We start from the raw sequence: 25,950 nt of genomic DNA, 5'->3' as shown, positions 1-25,950 counted from the left end.
AGCCATTCTTGAGAGGAAGTGAGAGTGAGTACCACACAGATGAAGGTAAAGTTTGGTTCAAAAATAAAAGCCCTATCAATGGGGATCTATTAGATTTATTATTTAAAGCTGAATTTACAGTAAGGTTTGTCTGGTCTTGCAGTGCAATTCAGGGACCGTACACTGTAATCATGAATGTTTATGAGTTAAAAAATGTACATAGTTGTAATGAATGCCGCTTTGTCTTCTTTAATAGATGCAGTCAAAATAATAGTTTGTAATAGTTGACACAAGATATATTTTCCAAATGCTTTGCCTTCATCTCTGTGTTCAAATGATTTGTGTTTGACTTTGCAAAAATGTCTACTTTGCTATATTCAATATATATTTTTGTCTGGTTTGGTATGCTATTTGAACCAACTGTATATAGGGAATCTATATACCTATCTTGCCTTCTTCTGGATCAGAAGAAGTCATGGCCCCACAGAGCTTTTCATCTCTTTCAACATACACACAGCATTTATTTATTTGTTTGAGCCATGGTGTGCAGTATTTTGGATGACAGGTAAGAGTAAAGTTAAGGAGGTTGACCATCAGTAATTGCTTGGATTGAGTCTGGAATTGATTTAGAGATAATTGTGGGTAACAGGTTTGCTCCTATACTGAGCTGTGTAGGTGCAAGACTGGACCTATGTGTATATTCTGTTATTATAGCATATTTGGACAGAGTGACTTTGTGGTTTAGGATATCACTTACAGTATCTGTGACAGCAACTTTGTGAAATAATGTGTGTGTGGTTTGGGGTTGAGCATCGACTGTTAAAAAGATAACTAATCTAACTAAAGTAGCCTCACTGTTGTCTTGTGTGCTGCTGTAATTGTAATTGTAACAAACTCAGCATATTTTGTCTGTGGGTTGAGCTCATACATCTCTAAACTGTAAGACACTGAGAGGGTTCTCACTCAGAGTAAGACACATAGTCTGCTGTTGGAATGGTTGGCAGGTATGCTGTTGCTGTCCTCATTGGTCTCATATGGCTTGGTGATGTCCCAGGCAAATGGAGTGATTCTGTCTAAGTGACTGGGACCTGGGGCAATGACTCCATCTGAGGATGTATCTTTCCAGTCAATTTCAGTTTTTCCATCAGTGTGTGTGTCAGGCTCTAAATGAAAGAGAATGTTTATGATTTAATGAACCACTGTACCCACACTTGAAATTCTCTCATCTGCTACTCCTTGATGTCACAAGTTCCATTGTCTAATAACACACTCACCAAATACAGCAACTAATGATGTCTGGATGTATAGTAATCTGTCTCAAAACAAGGGGTCAAGTTCATGTATTCCTTTACAAATAGCTTCTAACATGACCACCTCCCTTTTTTGGGGTTGCTCTGACTGTGCTTCTGCTATGCAGCTTCTAATAGTTGATTAGGTGTGAAGACAACTGGATAGTTTGTTTCCAAAGCAGAAGCTCTATACACTTACCCAACTGCTCATCACCCATCTCACCTAACCATCAAGTTAGTTGAAGTTAGATCAAGGCATAAATCACTGTCAAGGTATATCCCTTTATTCACTTAGTTGTTTTTTTAGATAAAATGTAGTTAGCTAATCTAGTAGTTGTTTTCAATCCTACTGATCTACCTTTACAAATTGCATATTATACTTTGATATACTACTGTTGCTTAACCATCACATTTGCTCTTACCTTTCTTGGTCTGGTCATGAAGGTCCTCTCTATAAAGACAGGTCTGTCCAACTGCTTTTCCCATGATGCAATCTTCTGACATCAGCAGGTTACCGAGTAGGAAGTAAGTGGTCATCAGGCCTTTACCCTTCACCTCAATGTGCCCGCGCTCTTTTATGTCAAATCCTGCATCCTTCAACTCGCTTAAGAGGGGATTGGGTGGGAGGACAGAGTGACACAGAAGTGTATTAAGTAAAGTGTTGAGCCCCCCCCCACTGTACAAAATCTACAAAATATAGATTAGAATACATGCTGTAGTAGTGGTTGGAAATTGTCCAGGAAATCCATGTTATGGAAAAATTGACATTCCTGTTGAGACTTAAAGGAAAGGAACTGGGAAAAATGGAACATTTACATGAGACGTGACACCAACTGAACAAACGCTAAATGGAACAATGGACTGAACAGCAGCATCTCCAGACAGTATTAGTGTTAGTGTTATTATTGTTACCATAATTTGTACCTTGTTTGTTGTACTGTTTACTTTTCTGCCTATATGTGAAAACTCAATAAAAATTTAAGTGTTAAAAAAAGAATACATGCTGTAGTACAGTGTAATGTAGCCACAAAGTATCTGTACCACATTGATATGCTGCTCCACACAAAAGCCTTCAAGCTAGTAGACAAAGTCACAGTTGGTGGGGACTGAAACATACGCACGCATGCACACACACACCTATATGTGGAAGTGCTGAGGTGAATGTGATCAGGGACTCCATGACTCTCCATCCTGGAGGCAGTGTTAACTGTGTCTCCAAACAGGCAGTAGCGAGGCATCTTCTCCCCCACCACCCCAGCTAACACTGGGCCGGTATGGAGGCCAACACGGATCTGAAACATACACACCATGTCAGCACATATATGCTAGCCAGAAAACATGACCACGACAGTTGTCTAAATTGAGACATAAACCTGAGTATAAAGCATAGACTGTATAAAAGACATGAACGTAACATCCATGATGTCACCCATTGGTTTCGGATCTGGGCAGCACCATCTTGAAAATTTCAGGTGCATGCCAAGAAAAAAAAAAAACGGATTCTACTTATATGGGCATGAGGTGGGGTCATGGGCGGAGCGGGAGGTTGTGAGGGATGGATCTCAAGGACATAGGGCAATCAACCTGTCAATCACGACGTAGCCACGCCCTAATGCATACCCTGCTTTATCGTCAAATATAAAATCAGGCCAAAATTTCACAAATGAACATCATACTGCATTGAAGAAGGCTTTAAACTAGTGATTGAGATCATAAACACATTTTGAAAACGTGTACTGAGGTTAGAAATCAAGTGAGAAGTTGGTGAATTCTCCATTGACTGTAGTGTAGAGATGGAAGTCCTTTTGACACCAAAACAGTCACCCCCTGGTGGCCTTTTGATAGAATGCAGTTCTAAGTTACTTCCGTGTTGGCCTCATTTCAGAGGACCGGAACTCCCCGCCTGGTATAAAGTATGTCTGTTCTCTGAGACAGGATGAATGTAGAGGCACATCAGGGTATACATTTCACCTGAGTGAGCTATTCAACTGCCTGGCTCTTCTACTTTAGTTTTACACTATATACCTGCATATATATAGCCTCAATACAGTGAGCAGGGACTGACCTGGAATGCACTGTCAAGTGTGTTCACCATAAACTCTGGTGTGAAGGGATATGTGGTCTGGTATGATGGTCATGTTGTCCTGGTGTGACAACATGGAGCAACCAATCTATACTCCAAAAACAAACAGTAACTGTAATAGACTGAAGCTGAGGCCAGTGCAGAATAACCTTAAAGTGTAATGCCAGCTGCCCATTCAGAAAGCATCATCTCTTTAGAAATACCAAGACAATCATTTGTCACATTTTGCCTTAACAAGTCAGGAGTACAGCTGTTAAGCTACAACATTTTTGTGCGTCAGTCACCAGCAGTCCCTGCCAAGGACAAGAGGCGAGACAATCCAAAACAACAGATGAGACAGCGTTCTGGAGAAGAATTGCTACCGCCTGAGATAAGGACTGACCACGAATGTCAGCACACCCAGAGAGAGGATTTAACGTCATTATCCTTACCCCAACACAAGGAGTCTCCCCCAGCCCTAACAACCCAACAGGAGGAGTCTCCCCCAGTTTTCTTAAAAGACTTTATTGGCATAGGCGCCTTTATTCATCAGTACATCGACAGGAAACCTGGGAAAGAGAGGGGGTTGGTGACATGCAGCAAAGGACCTCCGATCGGGATTTGAACCGGGGTCGGCTGCGTATATGGCATGCACTCTAACCACTCACCCACCTGCGCGCCCAATTGTATGTTTTAATTCAAATTACATGTTTTTCTGTTTTATGTAAAGCACATTGAGTTGCCATTGAGTATGAAATGCGCTATATAAATAAAACTGCCTTGCCTTGCCTTACAACTGATACTGAACTTTATAGAGTATCTCTTCACCCAAGTGGAGTAGTTTGCAAAACTACTTGCAACTAACTAACTAATGCAATAAAACTGCAAAAGATACTCTAGCAATAACCACTCTCAACAAAAACAGGAGCTAATGTGCAATAACAAAAATGATTGTATGTTGATGAAGGTGGAGGGGTGAATATGTCTAGATATATATTTATTTTATTTTATTTATTATTTTTTAGTTATTTTATTTTATATATGATGCACTGACTGGAGAGCACTTTTAATTTCGTTGTACCTGGTGACAATGACAATAAAGATCTATTCTATTCTATTCTCTACTCTTTGTGAATTCATCTTTAAATTTCCACAACAAATATTCATTTACAGAAGTATTCATTTTAATCATGTTAACCCTGGAAAATCTGATTTTTAATTGGCTGAGAATGGAGGAAGTGACATTGGTTACATTTAATACATGACTGACAAAGATGAAAAGGTCAGCTTGTTTGATCAGTCAGCCTGTGGTACGTATATGTCAAGTTTGTAGGACACAGTGCAGAGGGGGAAAAAAAGCAAACTGTAAATTCAGTGGGCAGAAAGTGGAACTCATCTGAGGCAGTGCAGCAGGCGAAATCCACTCTCATGCATGGATATATTGCGTGCCAAGTGCGCCATATAAAAGGTAGGCCCACCTACCCAGAAGAGAGGGCTGCTGGTAAAAGAGACATGGCAGCAGGAAGAGGCAGAATGATTCAGTTCAATGGTATTTATATAATGCTTAATCACAACAAAAGTTATCTCAAGGCACTTTTATCATAGAGCAGGTCTAGACCTTTCCCTTTAATGATGTGAAAAGGCAAAACAAGCCAATACAAGATAGGAAAACCTTGAACACTGGAGGCTTGCCTGAAAAGATGCAGATTTCCTCATCAGAGTGATCTACAGTGCTCTTTCAAGTCCCAACAACCTAAACCAGTAGCTTGGGGATGACAACCCTACAACACATACTCACCAGCCTAGATCAGCCTCAGGACACTACACATGGAGAAACAACCAGGTCCTTTGACAACTGACACTAGTTCTGGAAGAGTGGTGGACTAACAACAATGCCCTCTCTCCCTCAATCCCTGGCTTCTCAAACAAAATGGACTTTGTACCAGCAGGTACTCATAGCCATAGCCTCTCATTCACCTGTTGTACTTCCTAAGCCACGGTCCAAGATATGAATTAGTATTGGTAAGAATGCAAAATCCTTACCTGTATGGGTTTGCCCGTTACAGGGTTGATGACCTCTCTGGCAGCTATCCTCATACCCAAAGCAAAGTTTGCAACTCTGTGAGCATGGGTTATTGTAGGGACTGGAACACCTCCCACCACCATGTATGCATCACCAATCGTCTCAACCTTTAGAAACCAAGGGAATTCAACCAATATGTGATTAAGTGAAGTGTTTTTCAATTGCACAAATAACCATATACCAGATAATACCAAACACTGTTAATTAATACATGGGTTTGATAGCTAATTCCATCTTGAACTGGATTACAGGTTGATAAAATACCAGAATTTCCTGTGATGTGACACTATATTCATTTCATTTTCAGATAGACGCTACATTATTATGTACTTAAGTAGTTTTTATGCTTTCTCATGACTACAATATTGTCAGGAAACTCATCCAGTACAACAGTGTATTTCATTATATTCCACACAAAAACCTTCCTTTTGAACATGAATATTCTTTCATAATCTTATCTCAAATATTCATTTCAAACACAACAGTATTGTTGTAAGTTTAAAAAAAGGGTTACCCTAACCCTAACCACAGCCTAAACCTTGTGGGGAGATAACAATTGTCCATGTGACATGCCAAAGAGGATTTTAAATGCCTAAATGACAATACATACAATACATGTTGTTATTTGCATTTCTTTTTGATGTATGCATTTATTGTGTCATAATTAAATGAAAAAACAATTAAATGACAATATTTAGATTTTTATCATTTATAACTGAATAAATAATTTTTCATTATGGCATGAATTTTCCTTTCCACATCTAAATCACAACACAGAAAATAAATTAGTGTGTTGTCCAGCACAGAGTAGCATTACTTTTCATGAAGAGGTGCAAGGGAGCTTTTTCTTTAACTAATGGAGATGCATCATCAATGCCAAAGTGAGAAAAAAGAAGAAAAAAAATCAATCACAGCTTTGGGGACAAGAGCACAGGAAGAGCTTATTGTAACTGGCATTAGTTTTGTGAAGTTATAGTGTTTGTATTGTCAGACTATATCCAGGTTTGAACTTTTAAATGTATTGAGTCATTTCAGCATTTTAAATTTTCCAGTACTAGGAAGTGCACTTTTAGTACTTCTTCTCAGTTTCTGAGAATTCTCAGAAAAAATGATGTAGAACAGAAGTTGCTGGTGACCTTCTATCGTTCCTCGATTGAGAGCGCATCACAGCGTGGTACGCTGGGAGCTCGGCTACAGACAGGAAGACTCTGCAGAGGATTAGGGTTAGAGTTAGGGTCCAGATCAATTCTCAAAGACTCCTCCCACCCAGCACATCATCTGTTCCACCTGCTGCCCTCTGGCAGGTGTTACAGCTCAATGAAAGCCTGCACCTCCAGACTCACAAACAGTTTCTTTCCCTGGGCCATAAGAACTTTAAACAAACAATGATGTTGTGCAATACTCTTGACCGCTGCTTCTAAATTTTTTTATTTATTCTATTTCATTCTATTGATCTTATAAAGTGCAATACCCTCCTACAGTACTATGCCATCTTTTTTTTTAGCTGCGTGTGTGTCTTGTTATCTGGTTGTTGTTTTATTGTCTCAAAAGTACAAATGGAGTGGCACCTGTAATCTTATTATATATTAAATATAATAACAATAAAGCTTTCTATTCTATTCAAAGCACTTTTACACTACATGTCACATTCTCCCATTTACACACATTCATACACTGAAACTAACCATTCACTCACACATTCATTCACCATTACACCGGACGATTTGGGGTTAAGTATCTTGCCCAAGAACACATCAACATGTGGACTGGAGGAGCCGAGAATCGAATCACCAATCTTCCGATTAGTGGATGACCTGCCTTACCTCCTGAGCCACAGCTGCCCAAACAAAACAGTTTTGTTCACATCCACAAAACCTCAGTGGTTACCCCACTGAGGTGCTGGGTACCAAATATCAGCTAGATATATCGAGTACCACCCACACACTAAAATCCGTTTCTCTATTTGCAACATTTTGTTCAAGTCTTCCTCTGGCAAACACCCACAGGAGGGAACTGAACATACACTATAAATGACCAATCACATTCACATGTGTTGAAACAATTAGAAATATGATGGAGCAGGGTTGGAGACCACCGGTCCATTATATCACATGCCAAGTATTCATAGAAAGTCCTAGAAGAAATAGTACAGGAGGAAGATGTTCATATACAGTATATAAATATACACCTCGGTAGGTGTATAAGGTTAGAGGCACTGGAAACAAATGTACAGTATAGGCCCTAATACTGGATAACCTACAAGAAGGGTTTAATGTCTGAGTAAAAACGTGGTTGAAACGTTAAAAGAGTTGATAGAGTGAGATTCATAGTGCAGGTAGTCCTTGTAGCTACTCTTTCATTACAACATTAAAAGATCTGTGATATTTATACATTTTCAAATACATCTCCCTCCCCAGAAACGCTTTTCAACACCAAGACAATTCAAAGAGCTTTATATAAGACAAAAAAAGTATGAATGGGTGGGTGAAGCCTCATGAAGTTTTGGGGCTTTCTTTCTGTTTGTGCTGAAATAACATTTGAAGTTAAATCGTTTTCTTTTCAGATAAAGATGAATAATCAGCAACAACAGTGCAAAAAGGATATGTCCTGTCAAAACTTTGAACTCTACAGTGTCCCACAGTATAGGAATACCAACCATGGCACAGGAAGAGAATCTGGACTTTCATACATGAAGCATTTTGGTAAACAGACAGGCACACATAATGTTGCTTATACAAATTCACCAATCCTGGTTTTGTTTTAATAACAATGACACATTTAACATTATGTTCCATCTGTCTGTGGGCTGTGTAGTATCAACAGTTTCCAACAAGCTAACATGATTATTGTTAATCAGACATCAGCCATCTTGTTAAATTACTATACAATATATTCAGCTTTGAATGCTGAAGATATCATTTGCATTTCAAGATCCACTCTGTAGTCTACATCATAGCAGAATCAAGGCTGATGCCCTCCACATGTCTCTATCAACCTGTACGTCAGGGAACTTCTTAAGGTTCTGATTTTTGCAGGATGTGCAAATGTAGGCTACAGTTGATGCCACATTGTAAAGCTTCTCTAACCAATAACAACATCATGGTAAATGGTAAATGGACTGTACCTCTATAATAGTGAATAGTGACAGCACAACAAACACCAGACTTGGCTGAGCTGCTTTCATCAGTTGTAATTAACATTATACACCTCAAAGTCCATCCATCCTGTGGTCTTACATTAACGCATTCCTAGCTATCTATCTTGGAGACATCTGTTAGCATTAGCTAATTCCCCTCCATTAAACCAGCTGTTTTACTCTATCGCTAGCTACGTTACACTAATTAGTTTAGCAGACAACACCAATAATTTGGCCGAGAAGATCCTCTAGGTGTCAATTTGAACAACTTCCTACAGCACAATCCATTAACAGCAGACAATCGCAAATATGACTAAATGTACAGTAAATAGTAGTGTGCCTTCAGTGGGCTGGCCCACACAGGAAATGTCCATGTGAAAGACGGTCACAGCTGCCATCAGCTTATGCCAGTCAGCAGATACAAAAAAATAAGCCAGCTGATATGATTTCTCCTGCACCACCACCACCACCACCACCACCATCACTGCAGTGGAACTGAACACAAAGCAGAGATGTTTCAGCAGTCACCCCCTCCAACAGATGAAGGTGTTTTTTGTGAATATGAAAGTTATTCAGTCTCTAACAATAGTATGAAATTAATTAGGATGCAGGCTTTGTGAAAAAATAACACTGTTTCTTCTCCGACCTCCACAGTACTGTGTGGGGTAACTTTGAGCTAATTAAACCCAGCGGGAATGACTTGCTAGTTTGTGATTTAATTCAAACTCCACGATTTCATGCATTTTAATCAAAATAAAAGTATAAGTTCATTAAAACACTAATATGGGGCTGATGGCAGCTCTGTGTGTAGTCAGATCACAGTCTTTAGCAGTACCTGGTGGGTTCAGTACTTCCCTTTTTTCAGAGTCTCAGAGCTGCTAATAACAGAACAGCTCACAGTATAGTAAATAATCATGTGTACAAACTACACTATCAGTTAGAATTTGCTAGATGGGTGGATGCTTAGATGCTGTAAAACAATGTAAATATCCTGTGATAGTTATTACTAAGTCAAAAACTATGATAGAAGTCACAATCATGCCTGATTTCAACTTCTCACTTTGGAAAAAATGTGTTGAAAGCAATGCATCCTACTGGCTATTCACTCCCAGTGTTTGGAACTATTCTATATCTCCATGGTCCACCATTATAGAAAAAAACATAGACATAGAGTCAATGGAGACGTCACCACTCTGCATTAATCACTCTGATGCCAGCACTGATAAACAATGTCCATGATCCTTCCCCCGAAGCTTTGATTGGACATTTGATTGTTTTTCATTTTGGTATTGAGGATGTGTCATCACTTGACGAAAAAAGCTCCTTTGCACCTCGTCATGAAAACTAATGACATGTTTTGTATTTAGTATTGGAAGGTATATGCTGCTCTCTGCTGGACAACACTGAAATGCAATACTGTGTTGTGATTTGATTTCAATGAGGCATGGGAAATTCAAAAACAATTCATTCAGTTATTAAAGACAAAAACTCCAAATGATCATCACTACAAGTGTGTGGCAATTCATTTATCTGCAGAGACTTTGTATTTTCTTATTAGTTTGCTGTGTTTGTCACTTGTGTGCGGCAGTCTTTGAGCAGTGGGTGTGTAAGCTAATAAGGACGCTCAGTGTGTGACATTGGGACTCATGGTGTAGGGACCAGGTTACATTGTTGTTTCCGTCTCTCTCCTCTGCTTCTCTTTAAGTTATGTTTTACATTTTAACATGATGCAGTAAATGTCTACATCAACACAAAGAAATATTTCTTAGTTTGATTTCTTTTCATGTAGGCATTTAACACCTTTCATACACAGGAGACACACTTTACTATAAATAATACCTTGTAGATGTTGTGTATATTGGTGAGTCGGTCGAATCTGGAGTACATGGAGTTTAGCATGTGAACAATATGAATGGGCTCACAGGCAGCACAGATGTTCGTGAAGGTCACCACGTCACTGAACAAAATAGTGCACACCTCAAATTCCCCTAAAAAAAGACAGACACTGTGACAGAGCAACAGAAGGATATGATGAAATAGACTAGTGGGTTGATTAGATAGACAGACTGACCTGCCTCTACGCTTTTCCCATCTTTAAGCTGATTGGCTATGTGGCGTGGCAGCATGGCATACAGTAGAGTTTCTGATTTCTCCTTTTCAGCCTCTAGGTGGCGTGAAAGAATTCTCAATTCCTCCTACGGACAGACATACGCAATATGTATTCCTCTATGTTTGAAAATAATCTATAGTTGCCATACAAACCTCATATTTAGTAAATAGTTAGTTTAGATAGTTTGTATCTCTATCTATATATCTATAGATCGATACAGATATAGAAATAGATCTACGCACATACACACACACATACATGCACACACATCCCAATCCTGTGTTAAATCAAATGTGTCACAAAAAATGCAGTTGTGGACTTAGGGCGCACTCACACTAGGGCCAGTTGTTCTGTACTGTGCTGAAGCACGAATGTCCCCCCCTCCCCTGTCCCCCGCTGGCCTGCACTCACATTACCTCAAACCCAAGTGTACTCAAGCACGGTTGCCTCCGACACATACGTTGTGCAAAAACATATAGACAGTTTATTCTCATAAAACATGCTCAGGTTTGTGTTTGCTGTGCGCTGGTAAAACACAATACAGCTGATCAATTAACACAACGCACTATGATTAAAAAGTTCAAGCTTGTTCTTCTGAGTCATGCCTGTGTAGTATGCAGTACTAGATACTTGTGTAAAAAAGACTCTAGTAAAAGCAGACGTACTGATTCAACTCTTTACTCCAGTAAAAGCAAGACTTAGTTTAATGACTTAGAAGTCGCCAAATGAAACAAAACTTTTATGAGGTTACAGGTCACAGTCACAAACAATAAACTTAGCATTTGATAATTGTGGTAGCAGCGGTGCAGCAGATGTAATGAAGTCCACGCAGCACGCTGGATGCAAACTAATATTAAGCCTATAGCCTATTCATTATAATGTCCATGGACATAAATTGAGTTATTTTGCCTTAATAATGATACAATAATACACAATAAATGGTCGGATTGGAAACCCATATGCATAAGTGTTGCTTGAAATGACCAGGGCTCAGCTAGTGTTGCCTTTTAAAAATCGTTGATTTCCCAGGATTCCCTGGAAAATTGGCTTCTTTTCCCGGGATTTAAAATGTCTTATTTTTGGGAAAAATATTAATCCCTAGTGCGCATGCGTGACCAAGTGTACCGTGCTCAAGCACACCTCTTCCAAGCGTACTGTGCCAGGGAAGTGTACCGTACTCAAGCACTCACACTAGCCAAATAATCCGGATTTTAGGGGGCAAATGTGCTTGGACACGGTACAATTGCCTAGTATGAGTGCGCCCTAAGATATGTGGACTTCAACACAAAGCAATGAAAACCTGTACAAATATCGATTACAATGTTATGTGAGCCCAAAAATGGATATATCGCCAAAAAGGATGCCACAAAAAATCATGGCAATTTTTTGGCATTTACTTTTGGTAGCATTTTTTTGCCAGAACTCACAAAAGACTACTATTGCTTTCCTACTTTTTTCCTCTCCAGCTGATTGGTCAGCTCCATCTCAGCTAGGCGTTGCTGGTTGAGGAGAACCAGGTCTCTGGTGACATCATGCTGGGCCAGGTCAGCCAGGTGGAGGCCAACATTTTGAAGTTCCTGGAGGCTTCGTAGCTTCGGAGAACACAGGTACAACATACAGCCAAGAGACTCCATCCACAACATCTGACCTACAGATACATAAATAGCATACAGGTTAACTATATATTTGTAGATGTTGCAGAGTTGGGAAAATGCACTGACAGGCTTTGACTAATGTGTCCCACTGTAAGTTCATAAGTTCTCCACTCTCTTTTGCCTGCTTTGCCCACAACTAAATGGGTGTAAAACTCCAAAATCTCAAGTGCATGTCAAGGTACCGCTTGAGGGTCAACCTGGATAAGAATTTCATTTTGTCTCTTAATGGGAAGGGATGCCCACACTGACATTTGTCCATCGCCATGACAGTTATGTAGTGGTGGAGTGGAGACTCAGATATGTGGAACCTGGGTGTGACCCTGGGTGTGTGGGTGGGCCTTTCCGAACAGTGCTTCTACTGTAGAAGATAAAGAGATAGGGTGATGGGATGTAAAATGTGTTGTTTGTCAGAACACACCTCTTAGCTTGAGCGTGGTGTTTTTCTCTTTGGAGCTCTTCAAGACAAACTGACTGTTGATGAATTTCCTGATGCTTTCAATGGTAAAAGTCACCTGGAAGACAGAAATAGAGGCTGTACAATACCTGTTAAATATCTACTACTGCTCACCTCTGTTTAACTGCATTACACAATTCTCTATTAAAATTGTAATCCATTGTAATCAAACCCAATTGATTAAGTTTGTCATCTCCTACAACCATACCAAAGCACTATTAAGTAGCTGCTAATACAAAACCAGCATGTTCTAATGCCGCAAGTTCACATTGACATCAGGATGCAACTTAAAGTCCATGTAAAGTAAGAATAAATATGTGTTCTGAGTTTGACATACCACAGAAAATTGTGTTATTAACCACCCTGCCAAATTTGAATGATTAAGGCATCCAGGCATTATTAGTGGGGTCATTTAAGAGATACACTGGAGGTCCCATTAGCGCCTGCACTAAGCCATTCGGCTGATGCCTCTAACAACACTATTTTATATTAGATAGACCTCATGGTGCATATGAAACTAGGTCGAAATTACGCCAAACCATTGCTTTAAAGTCTGTGTAAAGTAAGAATAAATATGTGTTCTGAGTTTGCTATACTAAAGAAAAGTGTGTTGTTAACCACCCTGCCAAATTTGAATGATTAAAAAAAATCGCCAAATATATGAAATTAGGCTTCAAAGTTGTGTAAAAATCTGCCTCTTTCTCTGCTCCCAAATGCTGTGGGAGTGCCCACCGAGCTCGCTTAAAAACCGCCCCCTACCAAGTGTCACCTGTTAATCAAAGTCACCACCTCTACCAGAAACATGGACGCTAGGTCTGCGAGCTTTCTGCTGCTAACTCTGCGGCTAACTCAGCAGCTAACTCGGTGGTTAGCTCAGCTAACTGGCTAACTGTAGACTGTAGTAGTAGTGGGCGGGTTTATGCCAACTGTGATTTTCAGACCCGCCCACTAAATCCTGAACACAGGAATGTTGAAACACAGTTTTATAGTCATTTATGACCTATTTAATGTGTTTAGAAGAAAATGTCTGAATTCACTTTACACGGTCTTTAACTATCTTAAAATGGTGTTATTTAAACATGAGTGGATTCAACAATCCAATGAAATGGTGTACAGTTATAATTAAGCTAAACAAGAAATATCTAAAGAAGATTACTATATATAAGAAACAACATACAACTATCAGCTCCAGGATGCTGAAAGAACTCTGCTGGAAAGGTAGTCAGATTCTACGTGAGAAAATCATGCAAAGAGGATCTGACAACTTTAGGGCAGCAGCTGTACATTGTTGAAGACATATATTGAAAAACACTCTTGTTCTGAGAACTCCACTATTGGAGTTCAATGAAAAACTGGAAAATTACTTCCACTTATAAATCAAGGACATTACTAAAACCTCTGTACAAATATTTGAAATTGTGCTGTACACAGGCACAAACTGTGCATTTCTATGGTGGAAAGTGCAGTCTTGGAAAACAGTTCACACTATTGAACCTCTTGCCATCACATACAGCGGCATACTTGCTATGTATTTTCTGATTGATTGTTCTATGTAGTTTCCAAAAATGTTTTGGTTTGCAAGTCTTAGCTAAAATGTTAATATAGTGACTTTGACAAAGTACTTGTCATGTCCATGCATGCATATTTTCTGTATACATACATCTGTATTAAGATGTGCAAAGGAAAGTGAACTTATTATTTTCGACAAGTACCTCCTGTGGGTTTAAGACTCATAGTTGCCCTAGAAGCTCAGAGTTGATAGCTGTAATTATATCAGCTGCAATCTTCTTTTCACTCCTGATAGATTTTATTCTGCATTTCACAAAATCTCACAACTCTATTACTTTGCTCTGGAACTCTTGGCTCTATGACTGTGGTTTACCTGTGGGTGTATAATGGTGAAATAGTGATCCACTGAAGCATCTCTGGCCTGGAGACCTGGAATGAACTTCTGTATATTCACCCCTGTTTGCTTTACCTTCAGCTGATAGACCATCCAGCACAGAAACCGTGTGGACAAGAAACAGAGAAACACAAAAATATGTGGTATCATGATTCAACAGTATGAGTTTGAGCCAAACCAAAACATTTGAAGTGTTTTTGAGTAAAAACAATCTCACAAGGCTATAAAAGCACACAGATGAGTGTAGCCTTACATTTTCATCAAAGATAATATGGAAAGGAAAAGCGTTGCAGAAAGTTTTCTCTTCCATCCATAGCTTGTCAGGGTAACATGGACTGCAGATACACTGGAAGTTGCCTGGGAAATAAATCAACTCCATCAGTGATGAATGAGCTATTCTTAAAACATAGTTTACTAACCTAGAAATGTACAGGATCTGGTTGTGTTGTGTTCCAGTGTCTTCAGGAAATGTTTCTGTGTTTCACCAGACACATTTCCAGTATTCTGTAGTTTCATTTTTCTTGTTTTACAAGCATAAATACACATTTGCAGCTCATTTATATGTATATGTGCTAATAGATGCTTTGTGGCTGTACCTTACTCTTTAATTACCGTAATTTCCAGACTATAAGCCGCTACTTTGTTCCCACGCTTTGAACCTCGCCGCTTAAACAATGACGTGGCTAATTTATGGATTTTTATGGACTGCTTAAATTGTAAACATCGTTGAAATATCGCGTGACCACACGGTATTTCAGTGATCACGCGATATTTCGACGATGTTTACAAATTGAGCAGTAGCAGCAGAGTAAAAACCATCAGGTAAGTGTTTATTTTAATAAACTCCTGGTGTACTTACAAACTTTCCAATGCATGGATTTATGAGTAAAGACCTTATTTGTACTACTGTAGAAGTTTGATAACAATCCAGGCATTATTAGTGGGGTCATTTACCAGATACACTGGTGGTCCCGTTAGCGCCTGTACTAAGCCATTCGGCTGATGGCTCTAACTCCATTATTTTATATTAGATAGACCTCATGGTGCATATGACGCTAGGTCAAAATTACGCCGGACCATCTCTTTAAAGCCTGTGTAAAGTTCCTTTGTTTCAATGTAGGCACCTGTGGCTTATAGACATGTGCGGCGTATTTATGTTCAAAATAAATGTTTTTTAAAAATTCAGTGGGTGCGGCTTATATTTACGTGCGCTTAATAGTCCGGAAATTACGGTACTGTAATGTTCCAATGTTGTCTTTTATTTTATTGTCCTGAATAGTTTCAATAGATTAGCCTCACATCTAAATTACACTTATAATCCTTAAGTTTTTCATTAAATCAAATGCCATAATTGATACTAATTATGGTCTGCATCTTTTCCTTTGTATAGTAGTTTTTATTGGGAGTCTGCCATTCCTGTGCATCAGCAACACATATTCTATATTGCTCACTCTCCTACTGCCATTTCAGAACCATTAATACTGACCCTGCAGATACAGATGTTTGCTGTGATATTGGCCAACAAAAGAAGACAGTTAGTAGCCAGAAAAAAACCTGCTGCCCTCCCGTTCTCACTTTTCCTTGCTTGGAAAGGCTATGGCAAATGATGGAGCTTGAACTAGATGCAGCCGGATCTGAACTACACAGCAGTGGAAATACTTAAGACAGGGTGGCAGCAATGCTGAATGGCTGATACGGTATATCACAAAGCTAATAAAAAAGTATGTAGTAAAATGAAATATGGCTACAGTTGTCAGAAGGTACAGCTGCAAATTCATTATAATGCATGAATAGTTCATACACTGATCTGCTATCGTTCAAAGACCTAAATGAGAAAATTGACATCAATCACATTTCTGTGTTAAATGCAGATATGGAGTCGGTTAACCTTTATCAGAAAGAACCACAGCCCTGATCAGGTCCCAGCCTTTCTTTTCTCCAGCCAGGGACACACACCTGCCCCTCATTCTTCTGAAAAATGCCTTTTGGGGAAAATCACAGAGAACACATGAGAGCCAAGAGTCAGAAACACACAGGATGTATACATATGAAAACAGACCATGCACATACAATGACAGACACTCACTTCACTATGACTAGAATGGTCCTGGTGTCTGGTCTCATTAGCTTGGATAGTCTGTTTGACCAGAAACACAACATGCTCCTTCTTCCCTGTCCGTTCATCTTCTTCTGATTGACTGACAACCACCATGTTCACTTCACTGTCAAAAAAATCTCTGGCAACTGCTTCTATGATACCTGCAGCAAGAGGGAGCAAAGAAGGAAAAGCTACAAGGATAGAAGATGGGAGGTAGCAAGAAATCAGTGTGTGGTCAACGATTCAATAGCTACCTGGAACATTTCTCTGCACACAAGCAAACATGCACAGATTTTGTTCAGGACATTTGTGAGTCTTTGTTAAGAAATAACTCATTATTCTGCATGGTGCTTTGATCATCATGAAAATTGTTAAATCTTCCTAGCACCCACAGCTTTCATGTTGACTGAAACTGATGCCAAATAGTGTAGTGTTTCTTGTCTGTCTTGTCAGCCACACATACCCAGTAGGAGGAGGATTACCTGCTCTGGCATTTTATTGTGGACAAAGGTATTTGCAAGAACCAGCTTGGGAACTCCTGCTGTGGATGCATGTCATTTTTGCTAGAATTTGCCAGCTTAAAGGATAATTACTGTTTCTTACAATTTGGACCTTATTTCTAGCATAAAATACGATCATTTACTCACCCAGACAACTTTGGTGTCATTTGGAGTTGTTCGGACGAAATTAGCTTGTTTTGCGCTACGTATATCCATATAATGCGAGTGCACGGGGCACCGAAGCGCAGCCTCTATATAACACATTATCTGCCACAAAACTAGTTCATTTAACCAATATTTAGTTATGACACGTTAGTGCTATACGTGGTGGCATGTTATCAACATCCGGGGTTTGTAGGTTGACCAACTAACCTCTGATCTGGATGATGTCATTTCCGAACGTCTCTACCACAGCCCGGTTTATCATTGAGCGTAAATCCTCCAGTGTTGTGATACAGACGTTTATTGACACATCCAGACGCGTACCTCACATGCCACCACGGGCTCGGAGGATAATAGCACTAACGTATCATAACTAAATATTGGTTAAATGAACCAGTTTCATGGCAGATAATGCGTTATATATAGGCTGTGCTTCGGTGCCCCGTGTACTCTCATTATACGGATATACGCGGCGCTCCACTGGAGCTAATTTCGTCCGAACGACTCCAAATGACACCAAAGTTGTCTGGGTGAGTAAATGATCGTATTTTATGCTAGAAATAAGGTCCAGGTTGTAAAAAAACGGTAATTATCCTTTAATGTAGACATAATCTGATATTGTAGCAAGTGATGCATTGTGCAGCTAGGTTAGGACAAATTACTCAACAAAACATTACAATCTCAGCCTGAATCCAGTCAAATTATTCAGTTCAGTTTTATTTTTAAATAAAGGTTAAAGTAAAAGTTCAAATTTTTTGTCAGATCCCCAAACAGCATTTGAAACCCCCTCCACTCACACATTTATAGTTGTTTTTTCCCCAAACCCATTGTAACTAACAATCTGACAATCATGTCCACTTTACAATGTCCAGTTATGTGGAGGTGTCAAATTGGCAGTGTTTAATTTTTTTCTTTCCGGCTCTCTCTTTCCATTCTTAACACAAGTATTTGGTCACATGGACAACACCATGCTTCCAATGAGAGACTGTCAAAAAGTGTGTCTTTCCTGTGTGTATATCTACATTTCTACAACCCATTACATCAAGACTCCTAACACAAAAGAGAAGTTCATGAGAAATTAATTAATTTGGGATATGTTTTCCTTGGATAGGAATGCTTGCAATGCATTCTGGTTAATGTAGGATTTTCATCCATCCAATAGTGAAATCTAAAGCCTTTTCCTCTGCTTTCTCTAGTGCACCTATTTCAAAAATGAATGTCATTTCTACTACATAGGTGACCTAGTTAACTTAATGTGATAAGATATTGGGTTTAACTTTGGGGTGCGAGATGGGCAAAGGCCAACAACACAAAGCAAATCTAACAAGACGGTTAATAATTCAATGAAAATAAAGTGCAAGAAATTATTTCCTGAACTCTTTCCTAACAAATTAGGACAGGAGAATCCAAGATAAACAAAACTGACAATGCACACTCACCAGGTACAATATGGTACAGGCCCTTCCTGTCAGAATAGTAGTGAAGTAGCATGTTTCCATCATCTGTCATCTCTACTCTGAAAGATGGTGCATTCATTTCCTTAAAAACAGGAAGGGTTGAGTTAGATTCAGTGTAGGAAAAAACAAGAATATAATTGAAGAGACACACACCAATTACCTTTATAAGGCAAAGCTCCAGTGGTGGAATGTAAGTACATTTACTCAAGTACTGTGCTAAAGTACACTTTTGAGATATTTGTACTTAACTTGAGTATTTCCTTTTGATGCTACTTTATACTGCCACTCACATAATATACATATATTTAACAATATCAAGATTCATCTGGTGACCCTTTGGAGGGGCTAAACTACCTAACTGTATATAAAGTAGTATAAACTAGCTAACTGTATATAAAGTAGTGTAACTAACACTGATGCTTCACTATTAATAATCTTATGATGTCATCATATAATAATATATTGGCCACTGGCCACATTTTGCAGGTTAACAATAACTGTAAAGTATATATGTTTTTGGGCACTTGCATGAAACAAATGATTCTATCTCCTTCTTTAACACTGACATCATAATCATCTTAATCATCATAGTCCGAGTCCTTAAGTAGAAAATCAGAATTACATAGATTTTTTTTAATTTATTTATTTTTGCTTTGCTTTGTTTTCTTTTAGGTTTGAGAGGTTTTTGGCTGTTACAATGCTAACAGAAATAATAACATACACAAGCATACCTGATAGGACAGGGCCAGGTAACTATGGAGAGCATCTAAATTGCCTATGAATTCAATGAGATTTCCCCCAAGTGTCCTCAGCATGGTGTCATAGCCTGCTTGCTTACAGAAAATGAAGAAATGTTCTCCAAAAAGCTTCAGTAACACATCAGCAGGGACATCTGAGATATCAAAACACATACAAGACACTGTCACAGACATTTATAGATATTATATTTTTAAATATACATCACATATCATTTTGTAGAATGGCCTCCCAGTTTACACCTGCGTGTCTCATTATACCTCAGGCAGCAAACAGATATTCAATTACAGCCTACTCCCAAAAGTATGTCCAGTCTGGATAATGAGACTCTTGGGAAGAGCTCAGTACCCCGTTGACATGCCCTGAATAAACAATTCTTGTTAAGTTTTATACATCTGTTCCCAGCGGCCCACTGTTTCATCATCTGTCCATGGATCTGCCAAAGATGAGCCATGTATATATAGCTATACACAATTTGTCATTTACAAAGCTTTCTGCAGCAGCTTAACTCAAATTTAAACTAGTCACCCTTTATACGTAGTACACCATAGATACTCTGGCTATACAGTGTTTCTTTTGTGCTAACATGATGAAAAAATAAACAAAATTATCACTAAAATACTGATTTAATAAGTCTCATAGTGATCCTTTACAAATAACTAACAGTAACTCCTGTTCTGTGCAAAGACCAAACTGGTTCAAACTGGCTACAGCATGCATCAGTCACACCTGCCATCTGCTTTACTCCACTGGTAACTTCCAACACTGGCTTCTGCTCTGCATTGGTTAGGATGGTCTTAAGTAGGAGTGTGTTGGAAGGATTTACATCACACATGTCTAAATGTTTCATGTATTATCATCTAATTTTAATGCAGGATGCCCATCACCACTATATCTGCACTATATAGACATCACATCGCTTTGAACATAGACACTTATCATTATTTATTAGTTATTGTATATGGCTGAAATTACATAGGTTGGATCTTAGGAGATACTTTGAAGCTTTTTATACACCTTAAAGACCATGTAAAGTGAATTCAGACATTTTCTTCTAAACACATTAAATAGGTCATAAATGTATTTCTAAAAAAGGTGTAAAAAGCATTTCAACCATTTAGATTTGAATTGTGGAGCTAGGCTTCACAAACTGTGTTTCAACATTTCTGTGTTCAGGATTTAGTGGGTGGGTCTGAAAGAAGAAGAACATTTCTGAATTCACTTCACACGGTCTTTAATGTTGGTGGAGTCCTACACCATGATACGAATGACACAACCTGACTATACCGTCTCTCAGTATGTACTTGAAAGAACTAACAGAAGCCCAACCAAGTCGTTATATATGTATTCTACAGCACAATAACTATTATCTGATTTTCCCTTGTTCAGCTCATTTGCTCCTTTTCAAGGTTGTAGGCATTGAAAGAAATTGATTTAAGTACACACACACTCTCCAAGACACAAGAACACCACACAGACACACACATTCCCACTATACAGTATATCTGACCTTCAAAACTTTTTCTTGCAAAACATATAATTTACTTTCAATTTGTCATTCTAGCCTCAATTGATTATTATTTTATCACAAAGCAGCTTTTTGATTGGAGTTGGATATTTTTTGATTGCAGTGCAAGGTTTACTCTCAAAAATAGGGGGCTCCTACCAGGATGTAGAGGTAATACAACTCTTACTCAGCAGTGAACAGGCCTCCTGCACCAGGCTTAGGGTTAGGATATCGTCGTAAACTGTGTATGTCATGAAGGTGTCCTGGACTCCTGGTAGAGAGCTGGACAAAAAGTGATAGCAAGTATCATCTCAACAGGCATTGTCATTCATAATAATGTACAGTGAGTGAGTGCATGTGTGCCCAAACCTCAGTTTGTTCCAGGTCTCCTGGCCAAACCTCTCTATCACAAGTGACTGCAGGCAGCTGTTGATGAACCCGTACTGCCAAGGACACAAATCAATTCAATGACATCATGTTATTTCATTTGTGTCACCTTCATTTGTAAAAACAACTTTATTACTGTAAAAGCTCAGTCATTATGAAACACATACAGGACCTTCACTGAATCAAATCAGGTTCCTTATGAGTTTACATGTAAGGACTTTATAAACAGTGTCAGGGAGTACATTCATTATTTACACTGTACATACATACATACATACATACATACTGTACATATATACTGTACATACATACATACATACATACATACTGTACATATATACTGTACATACATACATACATACATACATACATACTGTACATACATACATACTGTACATACATACATACATACATGCATTTTATTATTTTATTGATTGGATGAACTGAAGATGATTATTTAGTATTGTTGTCTGTCTGACTGAATGCTGGTGTTAACAAATAAATCAGATGTTACTCAACAGTTACTCAGTACTTGAGTAGTTTTTTCACCAAGAACTTTTTACTCTTACTCAAGTCATTATTTGGATGACTACTTTTTACTTTTACTTGAGTCATATTATTCTGAAGTAACAGTACTTTTACTTGAGTACAATTTGTGGCTACTCTACTTACCTCTGCAAACAGCAACAGATTCATTACTGAATGGACATGTCTTCTGTCTGTGCTGAAACGGTTTATTAAATTGGTTTTGCTACTCAGTTGAAGCATATGGTACTGACAGTCCATACAGGGGGTATATGTTATGTTTGACAATGTTAAACTTGCTTTTATTATTCTTGCTTATCTGTCTTGCACATCATTTCCTTAAAAATGAGGTGCTTTAATTTGTCATCTTGTCTGGGAAGATAATCAATTAAAATTGCGACTTGATCCTAAGATTAAACATTTATTGGCCATACCACCCAGTCCTGATATGAGTCAGCCTTTTGCTCAGAAGAGTCATTCAGGTTTTATAGTTTGTTATAATTAAACAATTATTTATGGCAATGCCAATCAAGTAAGAGTCTCCATTGTTTGTAAAGCACAAGATTCAATCCTCTGCTTAAATGGCAGCAGGGAAGCATTACATATGTACAACACAGATAGATAGATGTTGACTGTATGAGACAACAGTGCGTGTGCAATCTGAAGTGCTTAGAGAAGAGACTCAAGCAAGACCAGCAGTATTACAAAGGCTTTTATTGAAAACTGTCTGAGATACTGAGAAAAATTACTGAGACAGTAATTTAAAAGATATCCATCATGGTACATTCCACTCCATGGGATTTATTACCCAGAAAAGTTTGGAAAGATTCGTATCAGCTGTCACTGCTCAGTGAAGTTTCCAGAGATACTTTTCTGAAATATCCGAAACAGATAAAACCCAAGCAAATAAAAGCAAGTGATTTACATGGATACACTAGGGAGGCACCATCTATCAGTGACTGACATGCTTTACTTCACTTGATGATGGCTCATTATCAAGTGCATCAAAATCACCAAGCAAGTGTGACAGTATGATCAATGTATTATACAACAGAAATGCAAAGTCTTTGAAAACTCTGACTGCAGTCAAGAAACCGACTTTTGAAAAATCACATTTCAAATAAACGACTATTTTTCTTTCCCAAAAGAAAAAAAACAAATATATTTACTCCAAGAAATGTTGATTCATTTGGATGGTAGCAAAAAACTAACAAACTAACTCAAACCTAATAGCTGTGGCTGAAAATTCAAACCTGGCTGTAGAGTAAGGTATCCAGCTATTTTTAGTGGAGAGAATTCATTCATTCATTTCATGTCTGTACCTCATCTCATCACACACAACTACAAACTGACTGCACCAATGCATTCCTTTGTTCCTAACTAAACCTCCAAAATACAATCCAAAAGCATTGGACCACACATTCTTAATTATTGGCAGTGTTATATAAACATGTTATGCTTGTCAATAATCCCACCAGGGTTTGGTAGACAGTCTGTAGTCTGTGAAATTAGCAAAACATACTTACCATGTCTGTTTATTTGATGTTGTTCTACTGAATTCTTCAAGCACAATGATGCAAATTTAGGATGGACTCTCTCTCTCTCTCTCTCTCTCTCTCTCTCTCTCTCTCTCTCTCTCTCTCTCTCTCTCTCTCTCTCTCTCTCTCTCTCTCTCTCTCTCTCTCTCTCTCTCTCCTCCCCTTCTCATTGCTTACTGCTTCTTGTATACCAAAATCTAAAATATACAAGGCCTGTTTTTCCTCTTTTCTTTCTGTGATTTGAACATTCATGTAAATGTATACAACAACTTCTCATCTGCACTCAACTCTAAATTGTAAACCCATGTGTGTGTGTGTATGTGAGAGTGAATGTGTGTTTGTCTCGATGTGTCAGCCATGACTGTAACCTGCCTCTTGCCCCCTGTCTGCTAGAATTAGTAACAGACCACATATGATGCATAGCCACTCAAACACAGAGTGCTTTATCTGAATTAGTTACATAAATGATTGGTTCAAAACCTGCTTTATCTAATATTCAGTCTATTACTAACAAAGCTCATCTAATCAATGATTTCATCTCAGATCATAAACTGAACATTTGATGTGTTACAGATCTATGATCTATTAGCAAAGATCAACAGGTTGATGATCCCTGGTTTATGATATGATGAAGAAGGAGGGATTATTAATTCAACTAAAAGTAAATGAGGGGTTTAAGGTTGTTTTTAGGTGGATCATCCAAGACACTGGAGAAGTTATCCAGGAAATGTGGTTGCACTGGATGGTTTCTATAATGATTAATGATGTGTTTTTGAATATGGAGAGAGGGAGAGGGTTGTAATGAATGGCTCTTTATCACTAGTGACTGATGGCTTTGGCCTTGTAAATATTGCACAACTGGATCTCTGTGTAAATGACATGTTTAAACAAATAACTACACTATGCACTTTGTAATGACACTTTTGGGGTGATATATGCACATTAATTAAACTTTGGGCATTTTGTGTCAAGTATTTATTGAATATTAAACAGTGCATGATTCATTGTGTTGGGTACTCAGCTCCACCCGAAAGAGAGGAGAGTTAGATTCTGTTTGTGAATATGTTTCTTCATAATTGACAAACAATGGTTACAAAATAAGTTCTGTTGAGTTTTGTGCATTAACATCTAAGTGCCACAATATTGTGATATAATATTTAGGGATTATAATGTTTTAATTGAGTTGATTTTAGGTTGTCCACTCACACCTGGCAGGGACAACAGATGAAACTAGACTTTGGGCTAATTCTGGCATATTTACAGAAATGTTTTTAACATGGACTGTCCCTGACAAATAAACACATGTATATCACATTCAATATAAACACTGACCTGTTCTGTGCTTGGTCTCCTCCATAGTGTTCAGCCATGAGAGTCCCCAGGGTTTACAGGAGGGACCAATCACAGGAGAGTTGGAGAGTTACATACAGGTTATGTTTATTCTGTGTAAATAGTAGTAAGTAGATCAGAGTAGATTGAGAGCAGCTGATAATAGAAGCATCCAGACTTATAAAGCAGGATATACAGTAGTATAGAAGACATCAGTTTCCATCTGTCTGTATTGCTGATCATTACCTGTTACACATGTCAAACACAGCAACCAGGAAATGTCAGGAATCGAAAAATAGCACCAGAAGTTTGTTTACGCCCCTCAATAATTTGATCTCTGTTCTCTCTTCTAGCTAGCTTGTCAACAGGAAGCAGCGTATACATTTCAACCAATAAGAAGTGTTTAGAGGAGGGACACGGCCATGAAAGTTCATCCAAATAGAGACAGAGCGAGTGATTTTTTGAGGGGTGGGCCTCTTCGCTGGACAGGGCGATGTCACTCGCGGCGTGTCAGGAAAGACTGATCTCATGCATTTGAATCACTTTTTCTCGCTCGCTTGCGTCGCTGTATGTCAGGATGTGGTGTAATGCTACCATGGCTCTGCTGCTAGAATTGATTTGTTGATTGGTTTAAAAACACCTGTACTCACCTATACTGTGCTCCAGGCACGCCGGATGATTGGGACTAGGCCTACATTACTAAATGAACACAACAACACATGAAAAAATAGCCTAACATAAAGGCATTTATAAAACTTTACAAAACATTTACAAAACTATGAATTTATTAGACTTTGGCAAACTATAAAACTAAAAGTGCTTATTGAACTGTGAACTGTGAACGGTTTGATCTAGCCTAATTAAGGCATAATTAATGTCCCCTCAGACTTTGCCGAAGTAAATTTCTCTTCGCTCACTGGCAAAGCAAAAGCTGCGGAGCACCTTTCGGAGGTCCAGGCCATCGGTCAGGTGTTTGTGGATGTGGAGGAAGAGGAGGTGATTCAGGTGTCGCTCAGTCAT

At 38.6% G+C, this 25,950-nt stretch overlaps 1 protein-coding gene across 1 annotated transcript; it reads right to left on the bottom strand.

Annotated features, from left to right (window-relative positions):
* Positions 1-942: 942 nt before the first annotated feature.
* gucy1b2 (guanylate cyclase 1, soluble, beta 2) lies at positions 943-25,950 on the bottom strand. Its single transcript, XM_053314492.1, has 17 exons — positions 25,819-25,950; positions 21,521-21,594; positions 21,339-21,433; positions 19,620-19,780; positions 18,871-18,970; positions 16,758-16,930; positions 16,560-16,653; positions 14,925-15,028; positions 14,651-14,752; positions 12,733-12,826; positions 12,111-12,307; positions 10,621-10,744; positions 10,389-10,537; positions 5,374-5,520; positions 2,406-2,560; positions 1,691-1,872; positions 943-1,142 (listed from the first exon to the last, which is right to left on the bottom strand). Exons 1-17 carry the CDS (start codon positions 25,948-25,950, stop codon positions 943-945), a joined length of 2,283 nt encoding a protein of 760 aa, XP_053170467.1.

Source organism: Scomber japonicus, chromosome 24 (assembly GCF_027409825.1).
Source record: "Scomber japonicus isolate fScoJap1 chromosome 24, fScoJap1.pri, whole genome shotgun sequence".
Lineage (NCBI taxonomy): Eukaryota > Metazoa > Chordata > Actinopteri > Scombriformes > Scombridae > Scomber > Scomber japonicus.
The sequence above is the reverse complement of the archived record's forward strand: the minus strand, read 5'-3'. Positions and strand labels throughout refer to the sequence as shown.